The sequence below is a fragment of the Triturus cristatus genome, chromosome 4_2 (genome assembly GCF_964204655.1).
Source record: "Triturus cristatus chromosome 4_2, aTriCri1.1, whole genome shotgun sequence".
NCBI lineage: Eukaryota > Metazoa > Chordata > Amphibia > Caudata > Salamandridae > Triturus > Triturus cristatus.
The window spans coordinates 239,636,331-239,654,453 of record NC_140586.1 but is presented as its reverse complement, the minus strand read 5'-3'; the positions used below and the strand labels follow the sequence as shown (position 1 = coordinate 239,654,453).

Here is an 18,123-nt window from a genome sequence, read left to right as displayed (position 1 = left end):
ATCGCTGCTCAAAATGAGTAGTGCAAATCCGCCATAGAGGGGCGAGAATAAAGCAAAAGGGGTGGGACGGGAAACAAGAGCAGTGAGACTATATGAAGGAACAAGTGCGGTGCCACGTACTGGTACTGTCTGCGCAGGGAATCTTGGCCCGCAGGACCAGTACCGCCAGACTGAAAGGTGCGCACTCTAGAGAGCTCCCTCTGCAGATCCTCCTGGTGTGCTTTCCGCATGGATTCAATAGCTGAAACAGAAAAGGGACAGGGGTCAAAGGCAAAGCTCAGGGAATCGCAACAAGGAGCGCAGGGACTGTGCATCAATAAACAAAAAGGTACACGTTGCTAGAAAGTGACGATCTAGGGGCGGGTGAGAGAATCAGAATAAGGATACTAGACGCTATAGCAACATAACTTGGTTTAAGGCCTGCTAGTCCTGAGAGACCATAAAGGGAAGAACTAAGGGGGGGAACAAGTATTTAAGATACTTGTTACAAGAAAGCAGCTCTCTCCTCCCCCCGAAGTCAATACATACCCTTGTGCTCATGACAAAGTTCTGAAAGAACACCTCCAACAAGATGGAGTCAGAGCTGGAATGTTTGCTGAAATCCACCATCAACTAGAAACCTTGAAATATCCTAACTTATGCTACATGCCCTCCTGCAAGGCACGACTTTGAGGCCTTGGTGTAGAGGAACTAGCAATATCTTCTAGTGTGTATCACTCATGTGTATATCATTGTCTGCATTCCCCATTTCCAAGATAAATCTTACCATGTGAATGGTACTTGTTTTGTCGAGCTGGATAGAAATATTTAGATTCCTATGGCCAGAGGTATTTACTTGGGGGATGTGGAAGTTTTAAATTCTGCCAGCACAAGTTCCTGAAGATGGTTCGCATGTAGACTAAAAAGCCAAAGTCCGACATAATTTCAAACCAAAAAAGAGCTTTAGCAGAATGCTCTTACTCAAACCAAGTTTTAAGGCCCTCACACCTTGTTATTTTTCAAAATATTATCAGCTTAATGAAGTAGAGGATAAAGTCACACACAAATGATGAGGAAGATTCTCAACTTGGATGTTATGTTAAATGTCAACAGGTATTTGTGTTTTGACCAACTTCGATAAGGAGGGCCTTATGGTTGATAAGAAAAGGACTAGCCTGCCAAGTGTGGGTTATGGGCTGATCTACGTACATCCTTCTGTTCCCCAGTGAACTCCAATGCCCTAGGTGACAACAAGTGTGGTTTTGAAAGACTCCGGTAGGCAATGGAGCAGAACTTCACCTGCGGCCGTCATGGCAGTCTCCTCGGCCAGCTCCTGGTCTTTCTCGCGCTGCAGACGCTCCAGCTCCCTCTGGTGGTGTCGCTGCAGCTCCTCCATCGCCTGACGGTGCGAGTTCTCCATCTCTGCAAGGCTACGCTCGCATGACTCCTGAGAAACAGATTGAGAAGCCAACTTTGATGAGGTAAATAAAGAAGTGCAGGGGAAGGGGGCATTTAATTCCAAAGTCTAATACTCTCTAAAAGGTCTGTCCGCCCCCACCAAAAAAGTGACCATTACTATCCAGTATAGACTGGCAATACACCACAACAGCACTAGAATTCCCCTCACTATGGATAGGATATCATTCCCAACTCACACCGACATTGAACAGGGTTAACTCTCCACAAACCACCTCCTGGTATCTCCCAGGATGTGGACTGAAGAACAAGGTTCGAGGCATGTGGGCTGCTGAATTCATATCTGTGCATAGATCGCCGCCTAGTGTTGGGTCCGGATGTTTGCACGTTGTTGTCCTGGAAGAGTCTTCGAAGTATCCTGAGATAGGTGCCTCCTCCCCTGGACCACAGTGCGCATGGGCATCCTCTCCATCCTCAGATTGTTTTTTTCCGCCATTGGGTTCGGATGTGCTTATCTTGACTCAAGTTAGGAAAATTTAGTTTCAGGCCAAAAGGCCTTTAGTTTTCGTCGGTACTGTTCCCGATCGGTATCGACAGCTTACTTGCTAGTTTAGCAACTTTATCAACTTTTTTCGGATCCGTTTAATCCGACCATCGACCTTACATTGACGATGGAATCGAGGACCCCATTCAAACGGTGTCCTGTTTGCCACGCAAAATATCCACATATCGACGTCCACCCAGTGTGCAACAAATGCCTCTCTCCGGACCACGACGAATCGACATGTATGGCCTGTGCCCGATTCAGATCCAAGAAGACTCTCCGGAATCGACGAGCAGCGAGATTAGAAGCGCAGCAATCGGCACCGGCCCCGACCAACATCTTCAGCACCGAGGACGAAGATGTTGAAAGCGTGGAAAACATAAACTCCAGCCCCGCTTCCGAACACGATTCCCGATCGGAAGACGCAGATGAAGAGCTTTTTCACAGGGAAGAAGCAGACGATGAGGTAGGGGACTACGATGAGGCCTTCGGGGACGAAGAAGATAGCTCTGGTGAAGAGCAGGGCTTACCCGTCCAAACGGAGGCTAATAAAGTGCGTCAGTCTACGGCTCCGGTCGAGGGATCGCCTTCGGGCCTTACCCGAGATCAATCCCGCAGTTCTTCGGCCCCGCCCTCTGGCCCGGCCTTGAACATCCAGCGAGAGCCATTATTACTGAAAAAGACTGGTTTCCCTTCAACGAAACCGAAACCAATCGTCGCACCGGTTCAACAGAAACCGAAAGTGAAACTGGCACTGGTCGGCTCGAAGGCCTCCACTCCTTCAACGCCAGCCAAAACCATCGGCTCCGAACGCACCTAAAGGGATTTCGGCGCCGAACTCGCTATAGCGGATGTCGGCACCGATCCAAAAAGGAAGGCCATCGGTACCACCAAAGCGCCTCGGCCCCCGGCACCGAAGCAATCGGCCCCGACCACCAAGGTTAAAATGGCCGCTCCATCGGAATCCACTTCGAAGGCAGCGACTATGGTCCAGTCATCGACGCCGTCGACCGCTACTACCTCTCCTCGACGACCCTGTGGCTCCGAAGAAGTCCACACCTACCTCTACAGAACCACTCGGCGCCAAAGAACCTTCGGCGTTCTCGGTGCGACAAGTTGCAGCGTCCTTGCAACGTATCAGAGAACAGGCAGCCCTCCAGTCCACGTCAGGCTCCGAGCCGAAAAAGGTTCCAAAGGCACCTTCGGCACCAACCAACATCACTTTTGGTTTGCCGCCGGCCACAGCGCCAAAACTATTCCAGATCCGAACACGTGTCACCCAGACAAGGTCCCCATCTACTGGACACTCTCCTACTGGGCCTTCACCGTCCCAATTCATCGACGCCGACACCGGCAGGCTCATGCTCCGAAAGCGGAAGGTCACTTCCGACCAGGCTTTGGACTCTTACAGAATCCCTCTAAAGCAAAAACTGCCAGCAGAATCGGAACCAGTTCTATATGAACGCCTCCACACCTCCTATCCAGATCCCCAGTCCTTTTCTCCGACGCCCTCCGACACGGACGCAATGGAGGATTACATGGGTGATGACACCACCTACCCCAGGGATATAGATCCTGAGGAGCAGCAGGACCCAGATCAAACTTGGGATGACCCTGCAGACCCAGGTGCCGCTACAGATACCCAGGACACGCAGCTTTATGGCGCCAAAACATCTCCCACAGAGGACACTGCTGCCTTCAATGCCCTCATTGAACGTGCCGCAGCCAATCATGGAGTGCAACTCCACTCGGACACAATTGAGGACGATTTCTTAGTGGACACTTTCGCCTCCTCAGAGAGGACTGTAAAGACTCTGCCCATGTTAAAAGGTGTCCTCAAGCCAGCAAAGGACATTTTCAAGGAAACAACCAGGGCACGGGTGATAAACCCCAGGATCGAGAAAAAATACAAGCCTGCGTCCGGGGACCCTATGTACATTAGAGGCCAGTTACCTCTGGACTCCATCGTGGTTGCTAACGCTCGCCAACAAGCGCACTCGCAGACAACTGGTGATGCTCCTCCACCAGACAAGGAGTCCAAGGTGCTGGAGACCTCCGGCAAAAGGATTGCAGCCCAGGCAGCAAACATCTGGCGCATTGCCAATACACAGGCGCTCCTGGCTCTCTACGATCGCTCACACTATGACACGTTGGAGTCCCTACTCCAACATCTACCAGACGAGTACAAAGAGGCAGCGGAGCTCCTCATCAGAGAGGGACAACTTTTCACAAACGCATCCATTAAGTGTGCACTGGATGCCGCCGACACAGCTGCAAGGGCAATAAACACCAGCGTCATGCTACGACGACACGCTTCGTTAAGAATCTCCGGATTCAAACCTGAGGTTCAAAATAACATCCTCAATCAGCCTGTCAACCCCGACTACTTATTCGGACCAGAAGTTGACACCACCCTAGAAAAGATCAAAAAGGACACAGACACTGCAAAGTCAATGGGGGCTCTGCAAACGCAGACATTTCGTAGTGGCTCCTTTCGTCGCCCCGGAAATAGGGGAGCGGCTAGAGGACAGGGGTCACAGCAAACATACAATAAAGGGGGCACACAGAGTACCTACGATAAAAACACCAGAGGTGGATATTGTGGCTCCAGCACCAAGGGCAGAGGACGCGGTTACGGCAACACCAGGTCCTCACCCAAGAACAAACAGTGACGCCCTCTCCCTTCCCCCCGACCACATAACACCTGTCGGGGGGAGACTCCAGCGGTTCCTGTCCACGTGGAATACCATCACCACGGACAGGTGGGTCAGGGATGTTATCCAACACGGTTACTGTCTCGAATTAACCTCCACTCCACCCACAATACCGCCAAAGCACCGTCCTATGTCCTCAGAGCACTTAGCATTATTGCAGCAGGAAGTGCTAAGTATGCTGCAAAAAGGTGCAATAGAGGTCGTGCCCGTCCACCAGCAAGGAACAGGGGTGTACTCTGTACTTTTTAATACCGAAGAAGGACGGGTCACTCAGACCTATACTAGACCTGAGACCCCTCAACCACTACATTCTCTCAGAGCATTTCCATATGCTCACCCTACAGCAGGTTCTCCCGCTGCTCAGACAGGGAGACTTCCTAGCCACACTAGACCTCAAAGATGCGTACTTCCACATACCCATACACCCGTCACACAGAAAATATCTCAGGTTCACTATTCAGGGGCAGCACTACCAATTCAAAGTCCTCCCCTTCGGTGTGACAACAGCACCCAGAGTTTTCACCAAGTGCCTAGCTACAGTGGCTGCACATCTACGGAGACAACACATTCACGTCTACCCTTACCTGGACGGCTGGCTTGTTCAGGCAAAGTCAGCCCAACAATGTGCCAGCCACATGTCCCTCACCATTCACCTCCTTCACAGTCTGGGATTCTCACTAAATTACCCAAAATCACATCTCCAACCCGCACACGTACAACAGTACCTAGGTGCGACCATAGACACTCTGGCAGCCACAGCTCAGCCAAATTTAGTGAGGATCAACAGCATGCAAATGCTGATCTCAAAGTTCAAACCTCAACACTCCCTTCCTGCGTGAGTGTTCATGCAGTTGATAGGCATGATGGCCTCCTGCATTTTCATAGTCCCGCACGCGAGACTACATATGCGCCTGCTTCAGGAGTGCTTGGCACGTCAATGGAATCAGGCTCACGGGCAATTAAAAGACCTAGTGTTGGTGAGCGGTCGGGCATACAACTCTCTGCATTGGTGGAATCCACAAAACCTTTGCAAGGGCCGACCGTTCCAAGAGCCTGTTCCACAAATAATACTGACGGCGGACGCGTCTCTCCAGGGATGGGGAGCTCATGTACTCAATTACACAGTGCAGGGACTATGGACAATACAACAAAGGAAGATGCACATCAACCTTCTAGAACTGATGGCAATCTTCCTGGCAATGAAAGCATTCAAGGTACACTTGTGCAACAAAGTCGTGTTGATCCGGACGGACAACATGACTGCCATGTACTACATACAGAAGCAGGGAGGAACACACTCTCCACAGTTGTCTCATCTGGCTCAGAGCATGTGGAAGTGGGCCATTCAGAGGAACATATTCCTCATGGCGGAACACCTCCCCGGCAAGGACAACCAGATGGCGGATCTGCTCAGCAGACACAGCCACCAGATGCACGAGTGGGAGCTACACCCGTCAGTACTCCAACCGTACTTCCAACAGTGGGGTCATCCAGAGATAGACCTATTCGCCACAAACAAAAACGCAAAATGCCAAAGCTTTGCCGCCAGGTTCCCACATCCACAGTCGCAGGGCAATGCGATATGGATGAACTGGTCCGGCAGATTTGCGTACGCTTTTCCCCCAGCGCCATTAATACCGCTGGTGGCACGCAAACTGCGACAGCACTCACTGACACTCATCCTAGTTGCTCCCACATGGGCGCGCCAGCCATGGTACACCACCTTTCTAGAACTTTCCGTGGTGCCGCATCAACGGCTGCGGATCAAACCCGCACTCTTAACGCAGAACCATGGCGAAATTCAGCACCCAGATCCGCAACAGCTGAACCTAGCAATCTGGCTCCTGAAGTCTTAGAGTTTGGCTACCTAAACCTGCCACCTGACTGTATGGAAATCATTAAGGAGGCCAGGAGACCCACTACCAGAGCTTGCTATGCAGCTAAATGGAAAAGGTTTGTCATTTATTGCAACAACAATGACATTAACCCGCTAGACGCATCCATTCAAAACCTAATCTGTTACCTCTTACACCTATACCGATGCAATCTGGCATATACCTCAATATGTATCCATTTGACCGCAATAGCAGCCTATCTCCAAAACAGGCAGCACCTCTCTTTATTCCGAGTGCCTGCCATCAAAGCTTTCTTGGAGGGACTTAAACGAGTGATTCCCCCAAGACACCCACCAGCACCGGTGTGGAACCTCAACTTGGTCCTCACCCGACTGATGGGTCCACCCTTCGAACCTCTCCACTCATGTGAGATTCAATTCCTCACCTGGAAAGTAGCTTTCCTAGTGGCAATCACTTCGTTAAGAAGAGTTAGTGAACTCCAGGCACTAACCATTCAAGAGCCATTCATACAGGTTCACGCAAACAGGGTCGTACTACGCACCAACCCCAAATTCATGCCTAAAGTAATATCGCAGTTCCACATGAATCAAACTATTGAACAGCCTGTTTTCTTTCAGAATCCACAAAATGTCGCTGAAAGAATGCTCCATACACTAGATGTCAAAAGAGCCCTCATGTACTATATAGACAGAACTAAAGACTTTAGGAAGACAAAACAACTTTTCGTTGCCTTTTCTCCACAACACAAAGGCAACGCCATCTCCAAAGCAGGTATAGCCAGATGGATCGTTAAATGTATTCAAATCTGCTATCAAAAGGCTAAACGCACATTAACGATTCCCCCACGAGCCCACTCAACACGTAAGTTAGGGGCATCCATGGCTTTCCTGGGAAACATTCCTTTACAGGATATATGTAGAGCAGCCACATGGTCCACTATACATACATTTACCAAACACTATTGTGTAGATGTACACTCAAAACAGCAGGCAGCTGTAGGACAGGCTGTTCTCAAAACTCTTTTTCAGACCGCTGCAGCTGGCACTGGTGGCCGCCGCTAATAGGAGGTACTGCTATGTATTCTATGCACAGATATGAATTCAGCAGCCCACATGCCTCGAACTGAATATGCGGCTTACCAGTATGCATCTGTTCTTGGCATGTAGGGCTGCTGACATTCATATCGCCCACCCTCCTCCCCGGCGCCTGTAGCAGCTGCAGCTCTCAGAATTACTGTATAGCATGGTCATCACTTTCTGTATCTACTCCATCACTGCCACAATGGCGAAAAACAATCTGAGGATGGAGAGGATGCCCATGCGCACTGTGGTCCAGGGGAGGAGTCACCTATCTCAGGATACTTCGAAGACTCTTCTAGGACAACAACGTGCAAACATCCGGACCCAACACTAGGCGGCGATCTATGCACAGATATGAATGTCAGCAGCCCTACATGCCAAGAACAGATGCATACTGGTAAGCAGCATATTCATTACTTCCCTTCGGTAACGATGTATCTGTAAGAAACATTAGTTAGTTAGATTCCTCACCTTAGAATATCCCCAGGCGTCAGGCTGGATCCGGAAAGATTTTTTTGTCAGCAATACACCTTGCGCGTCGCTAGGCGTCGTCTGCGGCGCCGCGTCCGTTGTCGGCATCGTCATGCGCCGGAATGACGTCGGAGTACTTGGACGCCGACTTCGCACGCGGACGTCAGTTCTTGTACATAGCTTTCCGCGCCAGGAACGCAGAGCCATGCAACAGACCGACACTGGTGCCAAAAAAATCAAGGGCCCTGAAAAGGATAACCTTAACCCTAGATGTCAGTTCGCAGAACGGGGAGGATGGGTGGGTCGGTGAGGAATCTAACTAACTAATGTTTCTTACAGATACATGGTTACCGAAGGTAAGTAACTTGTTCATCTGAAAGAAACACGTTAGTTAGATTCCTCACCTTAGAATACCCCAGCAATAGCAACCGCGGTGGTGGGTCTGCGAACCAAGATCACACCAGAAAGTCCTGGAGAACAGAACGGCAAAAGAAGCAGTCTCTCCGGACTTGACTGTCCAGGCAATAGTGCTTGGCAGACGTGTGCAATGAAGCCCACGTCGCCGCCTGACAGATGTCCCGCAAGGGAACTCCCCCGGCCCAGGGCAGTAGAAGCCGCTGTGGCCCGGGTGGAATGGGCCCTCAACCCAACAGGAGGGTCCTTTTTTGCCAAGGAGTAACAAAGTTTAATACACAACACGACCCACCGTGAGATGGTCCGTTTGTGTACCACTTTCCCCTTCTTAACTCCTACGTATCAAACAAAAAGTTTGTCGTCCACCTGGAACTGTTAGGTGCGGTCCAAATAAAAGGACAGCGCCCGTTTTGGGTCCAGACGGTGGAGCCTCTCTTCCTCTTTTGAAGGATGCGGAAAGAAGGTGGGCAACGTGACAGATTGCCCGAGGTGAAAGGGGGTCACCATTCGGTAGAAAAGAAGGACGAGGCCGGAGGACAACCTTGTCCGGATGGACAGAAAGAAAGGGAGGCTTAGATGACAGAGCCTCGAGCTCACTCACCCTTCTAGCCGAGGTGATAGCTACCAGGAAAGCAGTTTTCAGGGTCAGAAGACGAATGGGACAATTGTGAAGAGGCTCAAAAGGAGAGCACATCAGAAAAGTCAGGAGAAGATTCAAGTCCCACTGAGGCATTACGAAGGGGACAGGAGGGAACATGTGAGTAATGCCTTTGAGAAAACGGGAAACAACAGGGGACTTGAAAAGAGAAGGCTGATCAGGAAGCCGTAAGAAGGCAGAGATTGCAGCAAGATAACCTTTCAAGGTGCCCAGAGCAGAGCCCTGCTGGGCCAAAGAAAGAAGAAAGAGTAGAACCTCAGAAAGAGGGGCGGAAAGGGGATCCACAGCCATTGCTGTGCACCATGCCACAAATTTGTTCCACCGGCAGGTGTATACCGTCTTTGTGGAGGGACGCCTGGCTGCCAGAATGACATCACAGACTTCAGGAGGCAAGTCAAATGGCATCAACTGCCGCCGCTCAATCTCCACGCATGGAGGTGGAGGCTGGACAGGTTCGGGTGGAAGACCGTCCCCTGCTGCTGCAACAGAAGGTCCTCCTGAAGAGGCAGTCGTATCGGGGGATCGATTGACATACTGAGTAGCTCGGGATACCAGAACCTTCGTGCCCAATCCGGAGCCACTAAGATAACTTGGGCCCAGTCGCGCCTGATCTTCTTCAGCACTCTGGGCAGAAGTGGTATAGGCGGAAAGGCGTACAACAGACCGCAACTCCACTCGTGATGAAAAGCGTCTCCGAGCGAGTGCTGCCTTGGAAATTCCAACGCGCAGAACTGCTGACATTGCGCGTTCTCTTCGGTGGCGAATAGATCCAACCAAGGCTCTCCCCACTGCAGAAAGAGACCTTGCGCCACGTCTGAGTTCAGACGCCATTCGTGATCCATCATGCACCGGCGGCTGAGTTGGTCTGCTCTGGCGTTCAGAGAGCCCGCCAGATGTTGAACCACCAGGCGCAGAGCCTCCTGACAAAGGGTCCACGACCCCACCCCTCCCTGTTTGTTGCAATACCACATGGTGGTGGTGTTGTCCGTGAAAACCTGCACGACACTTCACCGGACAGAGGGAAGGAAGGCTTTCAGTGCAAGCCGGATCGCTCTGAGCTCCAAAAGGTTGATATGGAGTGGAGCCTCCGCCGGAGACCAGAGTCCTCTGATCTCCGCCTCTCCCATGTGGCCTCCCATCCCAGGAGGGACGCGTCCGTCACTACTATGTGCTCCGGTTGGGGTGGGGAGAGGCATCTGCCGCTGACCCAATCGCGGTCCGTGAGCCACCACTGCAACTGTTTGGCAGTGCCCTTCGAGATCAAGACATGGTCGGACAGGTTGCCTCGATGCTGGGCCCACTGAAACTTCAGGTCCCACTGTAGAGCACGCATTCGCCACCTGGCGTAATGCACTAACAGGATGCAGGAGGCCATCAGCCCCAGATGCCGCAGCACCAACCTGACCGAAACCCAGGAAAGAGGCCGAAAGATGGGAATCAGAGCCTGAATATCCCGGACCCGCTGTTCCGGAGGATAAGCCCGGAACTGCGCCGAATCGAGGGACTCAGGTGCGACTTCGGCACGTTGATGGAGAACCCCAGCAAATGCAGGAGGTCGGCCGTAGTATGGAGGTGAGAGACGACTTGCTGGGGCGAGCCCGCCTTCAACAGCCAGTCGTCGAGCTAGGGGAAGACTGGACCCCCGATCTGCGCAGATGAGCTGCGACCACCGCCATCACTTTCGTGAACACCCGAGGGGCACTGGTGAGGCCGAAGGGGAGCACGGTGAACTGAAAGTGCTCCTGACCCACCGTGAACCGCAGTTAACGCCGGTGGGCCGGCAGGACAGGGATGTGAAAATAGGCGTCCTGCAAGTCCAACTCTACCATCCAGTCTCCAGGGTCGAGGGCAGCCAGAACCTGAGCTAAAGTTAGCATCTTGAACCGTTCCTTCCGGAGGAAGGTGTTGACGCTCCTGAGGTCCAAGATAGGGCGTAGGCCCCCTTTGCCCTTCTTGGGAACCAGAAAGTAGTGGGAATAGCAACCACGGCCTACTTCTGGACCAGGAACGCGCTCGACGGCCTCTTTGGCCAAGAGGGCCGTAACTTCCTCCAGCAGAAGATTCAAGTGATCCTCCGATATACGGTGGCACTGCAGTGGCAAGGCTGGAGGGGTCGTCTCGAAGGGGAGGGAGTAGCCCCTTCGGACGATTTGCAGCACCCACCTGTCCGAAGTGATGGAGCGCCAGTGGAGCAGGTGATGGCGAACTCTGCCGCCCACTGGCGTGGAATGGGCCTGAAAGCTCGGACTAGGAAGGCTTTGAGGCGGATGCTGCCGGGGTGGATGTGGACTGACCGGCACGTTGTCCTCTAGAACCGCCACGGCGGAACCCAAGTCTGCGACCGAGTGCAGGTTGGTTCTGTGGACGGTGGCTAGGCGGACGTGAGGAGGCACCCCTTCCTAGGCCAAGAAATGGTCGAAAGGCGGAAGTGTGCGGCCGAGAGACCCAAGGACGTGGCCGTAGCCCGAGAGTTCTTAAAACGAGCCAGCGCACTATCCGCCTTCTCACCAAAAAGGCGAGCGCCATCAAAGGGCATATCCATGAGGGTACTCTGGACATCCCCCGAAAAAGACGTGGACCTCAGCCAGGCGTGGCGCCAGAGCGCCACCTTGGTGGAAATCGCCCTACCCAGCGAGTCCGTGGTGTCAAGTCTACACCGTATGGCATGTCGCACTGCATCTCGCCCGTCAGCACGTGCCTGGGAGAGACGTGTCCGGGCCTCCTCCGGACACAGTGGCAGCACGTCCTCCACCGCATCCCACAGAGAGTGGGAGAAACGGTCCAAGAGGCAAGCGGTGTTCAAAGACCGCAGGCCCAAACTCAGGGAAGAGAACAGTTTCTTCCCGAACTGTTCCAGCCTCTTGGATTCCCGATCCGGAAGAGCGGACGGGAAGGAGGATTGGGAAGTGGAGGCCTGGATAACCAGGCTCTCGGGGGTGGGGTGTTGGGAGAGGAAACTGGGGTCGCCCGGAGCAGGGCGGTGGCGCCGGGCCACGTTCCGATCCACAGGAGGAACTGTGGAGGGCTTGGACCAAGTGCCCTGCAGAACGTCGACGAGGGCCTCATTGAACTGCAGCAGAGGCTCTGTGGAGCTTGCGGACGGTTGAAGCACCTCTGTGAGGATATTAGTCCTCACGGCCACAGCAGGCAACTCGAGCCCCAGGGCTTTGGCCGCCTTGCGCAGCACCACTGAAAAAGCTGCACCTTCCTCCGAAGCCACAGTCGGAGGAGAGATGAAACCAGCGTCCGGCGAAGTGTCCAGACCACTGGCATCCCCCAGTTAGTCTGCCCAGTCCTGGGAAAGTTGACCCTGGAGGGCCATAGGGTCCTCAGACCCCTCCCAGTCGCCCCAGTCATCCGATTCCTGATAAACAGGAGGAACGATCGGAGCCGGACGGTAGATGAAACGGTCATCCATTGGCGTCGGGTGCGGTGCGGCGCCGTGCCGGTGTCGGGTCCGGACAGGGGCTAAACCGGGGAACGGCGTCGTCCGGAGACGGCGCCGGAGGTGGAACCGGTGTCGGCGCCGGAGGCGTCGTGAGGTCGACCGGCACCGACAGAGATCCAGGCCTGGATCCCTCGGGGACCTGCGGTGTCGGGACCGAAGTCGTCGACCGCGCCGGGGCCAGAGCTACCGGCACGCAAGGTCGAGGGGCCCGAAGGCGCACCGGCAGGCGTCGACGGCGGAGCCAGGCCCCTCATGGCCGAGAGGAAGGCACTGACCTCCGCCGGAGTCGCGTCAGTCCCAGGGACCGGCGGGTATGGAGACGGACGCGGCTCCTGCGGAGCCGCGGGGGTGGGACCACCCTGACCCTCGGCAGAGTCGCGCGACCGGCGAGGGGAGTCCGAAGAGCGGTGTCGCCTCTTGGACTTCTTTGATCGCTTCGACTTACCCGAAGACTTCGAGCCCGACGAGCGATGATTGTGACTGCGGCTCCGCGACCGGTCCTTGGACCTCCCCCTGGACCGGGACCGTGAGCGGCGCGGAGCCGAGTGCCGAAGCTCGAGAAGCTTACGGGACCGCTCCCGCCAAGCCTTCGAGGTCAAGGCCTGACAATCGGGTCACGACTCCGCGTCGTGGTCGGCCCCCAGGCAGTAAAGGCACCGGCGATCCGTCACCGACATCAGGCAATGACAGGCGTCACAGGCCTTAAATCCAGGCATCCTACCGGCACCAGAGTCGAGTCGACAAAAGACCAAAAAGAGTCAAAAAGTTTTAGTCAAAAATTGACTAAGGGGTAAGCTCTTCCCGGATCGGCGCTGTCTGGCGCGGAAAAAAGAAGAACTGACGTCAGCGCGCGAGGGCGGCGTCCAAGTACTCCGACGACGTCATTCCGGCGCACGACGCCGGACGCGGAGCCGCAGATGACGCCTAGCGACGCGCATGGCGTATTGCTGACGAAAAGTCTTTCCGGATCCAACCTGACGCCTGGGGATATTCTAAGGTGAGGAATCTAACGTGTTTCTTTCAGATACATGCTCTACTTAAAACCTCCCCCCCCCCCCCGTATCATCCGCCCAGACCCCTTTCAACTACACCCCTGCTCTAGATGGGGAAAACACTAGATCATTTCACCGGCTACAGACTAAGAACACAGAATAGAACTACAGCCTCCGATAGTGGGAGTACACCCACTCAATACAGCATATTAGACAAAATCATCTTTTGTGGGTGTGGTGTCTTGGACAGGGGTACAGATTGATAAAAAAATGAAGCTCTCCTTTCAAAGTTTCATGCACAGTTACCTGTGAAATGAAGCCCCGGGGCACATTCCCAGCAGACTGGGACTTGCCCTGACTGGTGAGCCGCTCGTTGCTGGCACGGTAGGACTCCACCTCTCGCCGGGATCGGTCTAGCTGAGCCCGTAAGCTCTGAATCTGCCAGAGAGAGGAATAGCAATCACAGAGTTCAGTGTTTCAAAGCACGTGGGAGTACTTGGCACTGCTGCTGTACATGAAGCCACGGTGCGAGTAACTGTCTTAAAAAGTTGGTGAGTGCAAGAGGGGATTCCTGGGGTTTTGGTGCACCTGTCAGGCTGACAAGAAATGTGAAAATTACTTTCAATGAAAGAACCTGGGGGAGATAAACTGCCCCTTCTTGCAGTTCTGGAGTTTGGAAACAGCCTGCATACCTATCTGGCCTCTCTGAGGAAAACAAATCACTATTAGGTTTCCATACTCCAATGAACTGGTCATGTACCAAATTTGTGACACACCAAAAAAAAAAAAAAAAAAAAGCAACAAAAGTTTCACAGTTTGGCCGCAGCAGACGGTATACTTTATCCCCCCCCCCCCCCCCCTATCTCCAACTAGACAAGCTTTTTATCTCCCATATTCAGAAGAATATGCCAGTTCGAATGAAGCAACAAATCCCAGCCCCTCCAGAGCATGTGCTTCTTCTCCCCAAAATGCCTATATTCCACTTCTAAAATTTCACTACACTCTACGTCTATCAAGAGCTCAACAACAAGTCACAAGAAGTAAACATTAAGCTTAAAAGTCTCAGACGAAAAGATAAGAAAAAGCCATTGCATCAGAAAACCCTCCTCAAACTCTCATGGGTGGAGGAATCCACTGATCTGCACGGCAGTAGTCAAATTCATGTGCAGCCTATTTAAAGAATAAACATTTGACCACTTTGTCTAGCACCAGCAAATTTGTCCTTCTGATTATCTCACCCTCCCCAACCTACAGAGGATTAGAAAATAGTCAGAAGACCGAGGTGAATCCTAGGCACTACTTTAGAAACATTTTATTTCCACCTTAGCTACCAATGCCAGATATCTTGTGTATACTTAGGGGTCTTCTCACAGTGTTCACTTTTACTGTGCCAAGACTGTTCTAACAGTGTTTATTTCTATTGCTTTCTTTTAAAAAGTTGATTTAAGAGAGAAATACACAAGGCAAGTACTGCTTAAAGTAATTGCTTAAACATAAGGTTTAGAGAAATTTTAGCCTGGGTTCCGAAGAAGCCTAGAACTTGCAGAGGTCTACTCCTTAAAAGGCTGCACAGTAATAAAGTTGGTGAGCTAGTGCATAAGTAAGATGTACACAGACCAAGAAGGTGGCTCATATGCATGTATTAAAAGCAGCGTTGGTGCACGGTTAAAAGGAGTGTATAGCTTCTTACCTCCTTCTCCAGCTGATCCCCAGATTCTCCGGTGGATCCCATTCTGAAGCGTCCAAGCGGGATCTGCTTAGTCTCCCTCAGTGGTAGCCGCTCTAGCTCTGCCCACTTCATCTCAATTTCCTCAGACAAGCGACTTTTCTGCTCTTCAGTGAGGGCAGGGCTGGATAGCCCTCGATCCACACCTTTCCTAAAGGCCTCCACAACAGCCTCCTCTGGCCGCATCCCAACAGCTGAGGCCTCAAACCACCGTCGTCTCTCTTCAGAGCGCTGGGCCTGCTCACGCTCCAATTCGGAGTTCTCCAGAGGCCGTGGGCCAGCCCGTAGTCGTGGCGGTGCTTCCTGGGTCACCGGCGAGAGCTCTACGTACTCAAAAGAGGCCTGACGGTGGTAGGAAGGGTCTGTTCTCCTGATGCTGCCACTTCGTAGCTCCGTTACAGAAGCATGGCGTTGTTGTTGCTCTTCTGCTGGTCGCAGCTGGGCCTTCTGAGAGGTATAGCCATGGAATGAATTCTCCTTGTTCATGTCAGAGAGCCTACAGGAGCGAATGAGCAGAGGATGAGAAGGTGGGCAAGTGCAAGATAGAGAAACTTAAAGGAGAGATGGGGTAAGACACTGCTGACAAAATACCTATATCATGTACACTTCCTTCAGCCAGTAATGTTTTTTTAGTGAAGAGCCATTTGCATACTAGAAAGTTTACCACCAAATTCTAGTGTAAAAACCAATATTATAGGTTGCAGAACAAAACATAAAAATGGCTTAAGTGCCAGAACTAGCAGAAGTGGTCACATGATATAGGCCACTTGGCAACTATAGAAAAAGAAAGAATAACGGAGAGCCAGAGAAATATAAGAATGACAAGGAAAAAAGTGAAGGAGAAAATGTTGGGCCTATATTCTGCTGATGGGGCACTGTGGTTGGATCGGTTGTGGTGTGTGTGAAGTCAGGGTACTGAGTATGAGGTAGAAAGTATTGGAATCTGAGAGGAATTGCCATATGGGGTATACGTTGAGTGTGAGTAACTTACTTTGTGACATCAGGCACACTGCTGGGCCGCACATTCTTCCTCAGGGCTTCAATCCAGTTCCTTCGGATGCCAGAGGTCATAGCAGAGAGGGTGAACACCCCCTCCTTTGTCTGTAGGGACCATGAAAAGCAGGAGTGAGCAGCGACTTCACAGCATAAGAGGAGATAGGCCGGGGACAAAAGGCACACAGGGTTGGACAATATTGGAAATGAGAAAGTTACAAATCAGGGGTTAGGGGGTCAAAATGGAACCAGGGTGAGAGCCTATCACCAGTGGGCCTGTCTCACAGTATACACCCCTCAAACTAATCCTTTTATAGTGATTATTATTACAACCCAAAAAGAACAAATGATGGACAGAACGCTGAACAAATCAAACATTCACCCTTAATCACAGATCTGTTTTTAATCCATTGTTTCTTTGCTAACCATGCCATTCTAGTTTGGACCCAGCCTTATGCAAATCAGTCTTCACTCTGGTTCCCATAGGAACAACCCAGCCCGAAATGCCAGGCTAGGTCCTCCCTGGAACTGCAACAAGCATCCTGGGTCAGATTTCGGGGTGTCACCCCTCATCAGCCATGCAAGTCAGTCTAGACCCTGCTCCTGATGGCAAAACACAATGGATTTAAGCCGATCTGTGACTGGGGATCAAGGTTTCATTTGCTCAGCATTCCGTCCAGCATATTTTCTTTTTGCATTATTACAACACAGCAGAATTTTATACCAACAAACATTTCAAATCCTTGATGATAATTTCTAGTAATTTTGATATAGCTCTTTATGGCACAATTATGCAATCTATAGAAGTTGTAAATAGGATTAGGTTGTCTTCATTAGGACTACAACTCTTAGTTAATAGCCTTTCTTATAATCAAATTTGTGCGTCCATGCCATCCAATAGCAAAATCAACAAGCACTGGCATAGCCAATAGGTCTCGCCTTTGAGACCTTATAAGCGTTTAGCCAGAGATATTGACTTCGCCTATGTCTTTAAGCTGTGCTGTATAGAAGTCTGCAGCATGCTGAAAAGTTATAATGAAGTGTCAGAAGCATTTTTGTTACCGTATATATGACCAAGAAAGCATTATGTACAACTGAACGACCATATTAAAAAAGTATTAACAATAAATAATGTCTTGAGGTTTTTTTTGTCCTTTCAATGCTGGCAACTTCTATCTGCCTGTCCCAATGGTTGCTTGTTATGTTTTTCTTTTGTTATGGGGGGGCATAAATAACAGGAGGGTGACGGTTGGTAAACAGTACCTGTATAACAGTCAGTGAGTGAGTCAGTCAGTGAGTCAGTCAGTCAGTCAGAGAGAGTCAGTCAGTCAGTGAGAGAGTTAGTCAGTCAGTGAGAGAGTTAGTCAGTCAGTGAGAGAGTTAGTCAGTCAGTGAGAGAGTTAGTCAGTCAGTGAGAGAGTTAGTCAGTTAGTTAGCCAGTGAGTGAGTGAGTGAGTGAGTGAGTCAGTCAGAGAGTGAGTCAGAGAGAGAGAGAGAGTCAGTCAGAGAGAGAGAGAGAGAGAGAGACAGTCAGTCAGTCAGTCAGAGAGAGAGAGAGAGAGAGAGAGACAGTCAGTCAGAGAGAGAGAGAGAGAGAGAGAGAGAGAGAGAGAGAGAGAGAGAGAGTCAGTCAGAGAGAGAGAGAGAGAGAGAGTCAGTCAGAGAGAGAGAGAGTCAGTCAGAGAGAGAGAGAGAGAGAGTCAGTCAGAGAGAGAGAGAGAGAGAGAGTCAGTCAGAGAGAGAGAGAGAGAGAGAGTCAGTCAGAGAGAGAGAGAGAGAGAGAGAGAGTCAGTCAGAGAGAGAGAGAGAGAGAGTCAGTCAGAGAGAGAGAGA

At 51.6% G+C, this 18,123-nt stretch overlaps 1 protein-coding gene across 2 annotated transcripts in view; it reads right to left on the bottom strand.

Annotated features, from left to right (window-relative positions):
- The window catches only part of TRIOBP (TRIO and F-actin binding protein), a 422,974-nt gene that overhangs the window by 69,151 nt on the left and 335,700 nt on the right, over positions 1–18,123 (bottom strand). For both annotated transcript variants that reach the window (XM_085601384.1, XM_085601383.1), the window contains 5 exons: positions 16,289–16,398; positions 15,262–15,793; positions 13,878–14,009; positions 1,279–1,426; positions 121–241 (listed from right to left, as the gene is read on the bottom strand). In XM_085601384.1, the coding sequence (XP_085457510.1) occupies positions 121–241; positions 1,279–1,426; positions 13,878–14,009; positions 15,262–15,793; positions 16,289–16,398 (1,043 nt within the window). The remainder of the gene's footprint in view (positions 1–120; positions 242–1,278; positions 1,427–13,877; positions 14,010–15,261; positions 15,794–16,288; positions 16,399–18,123) is intronic.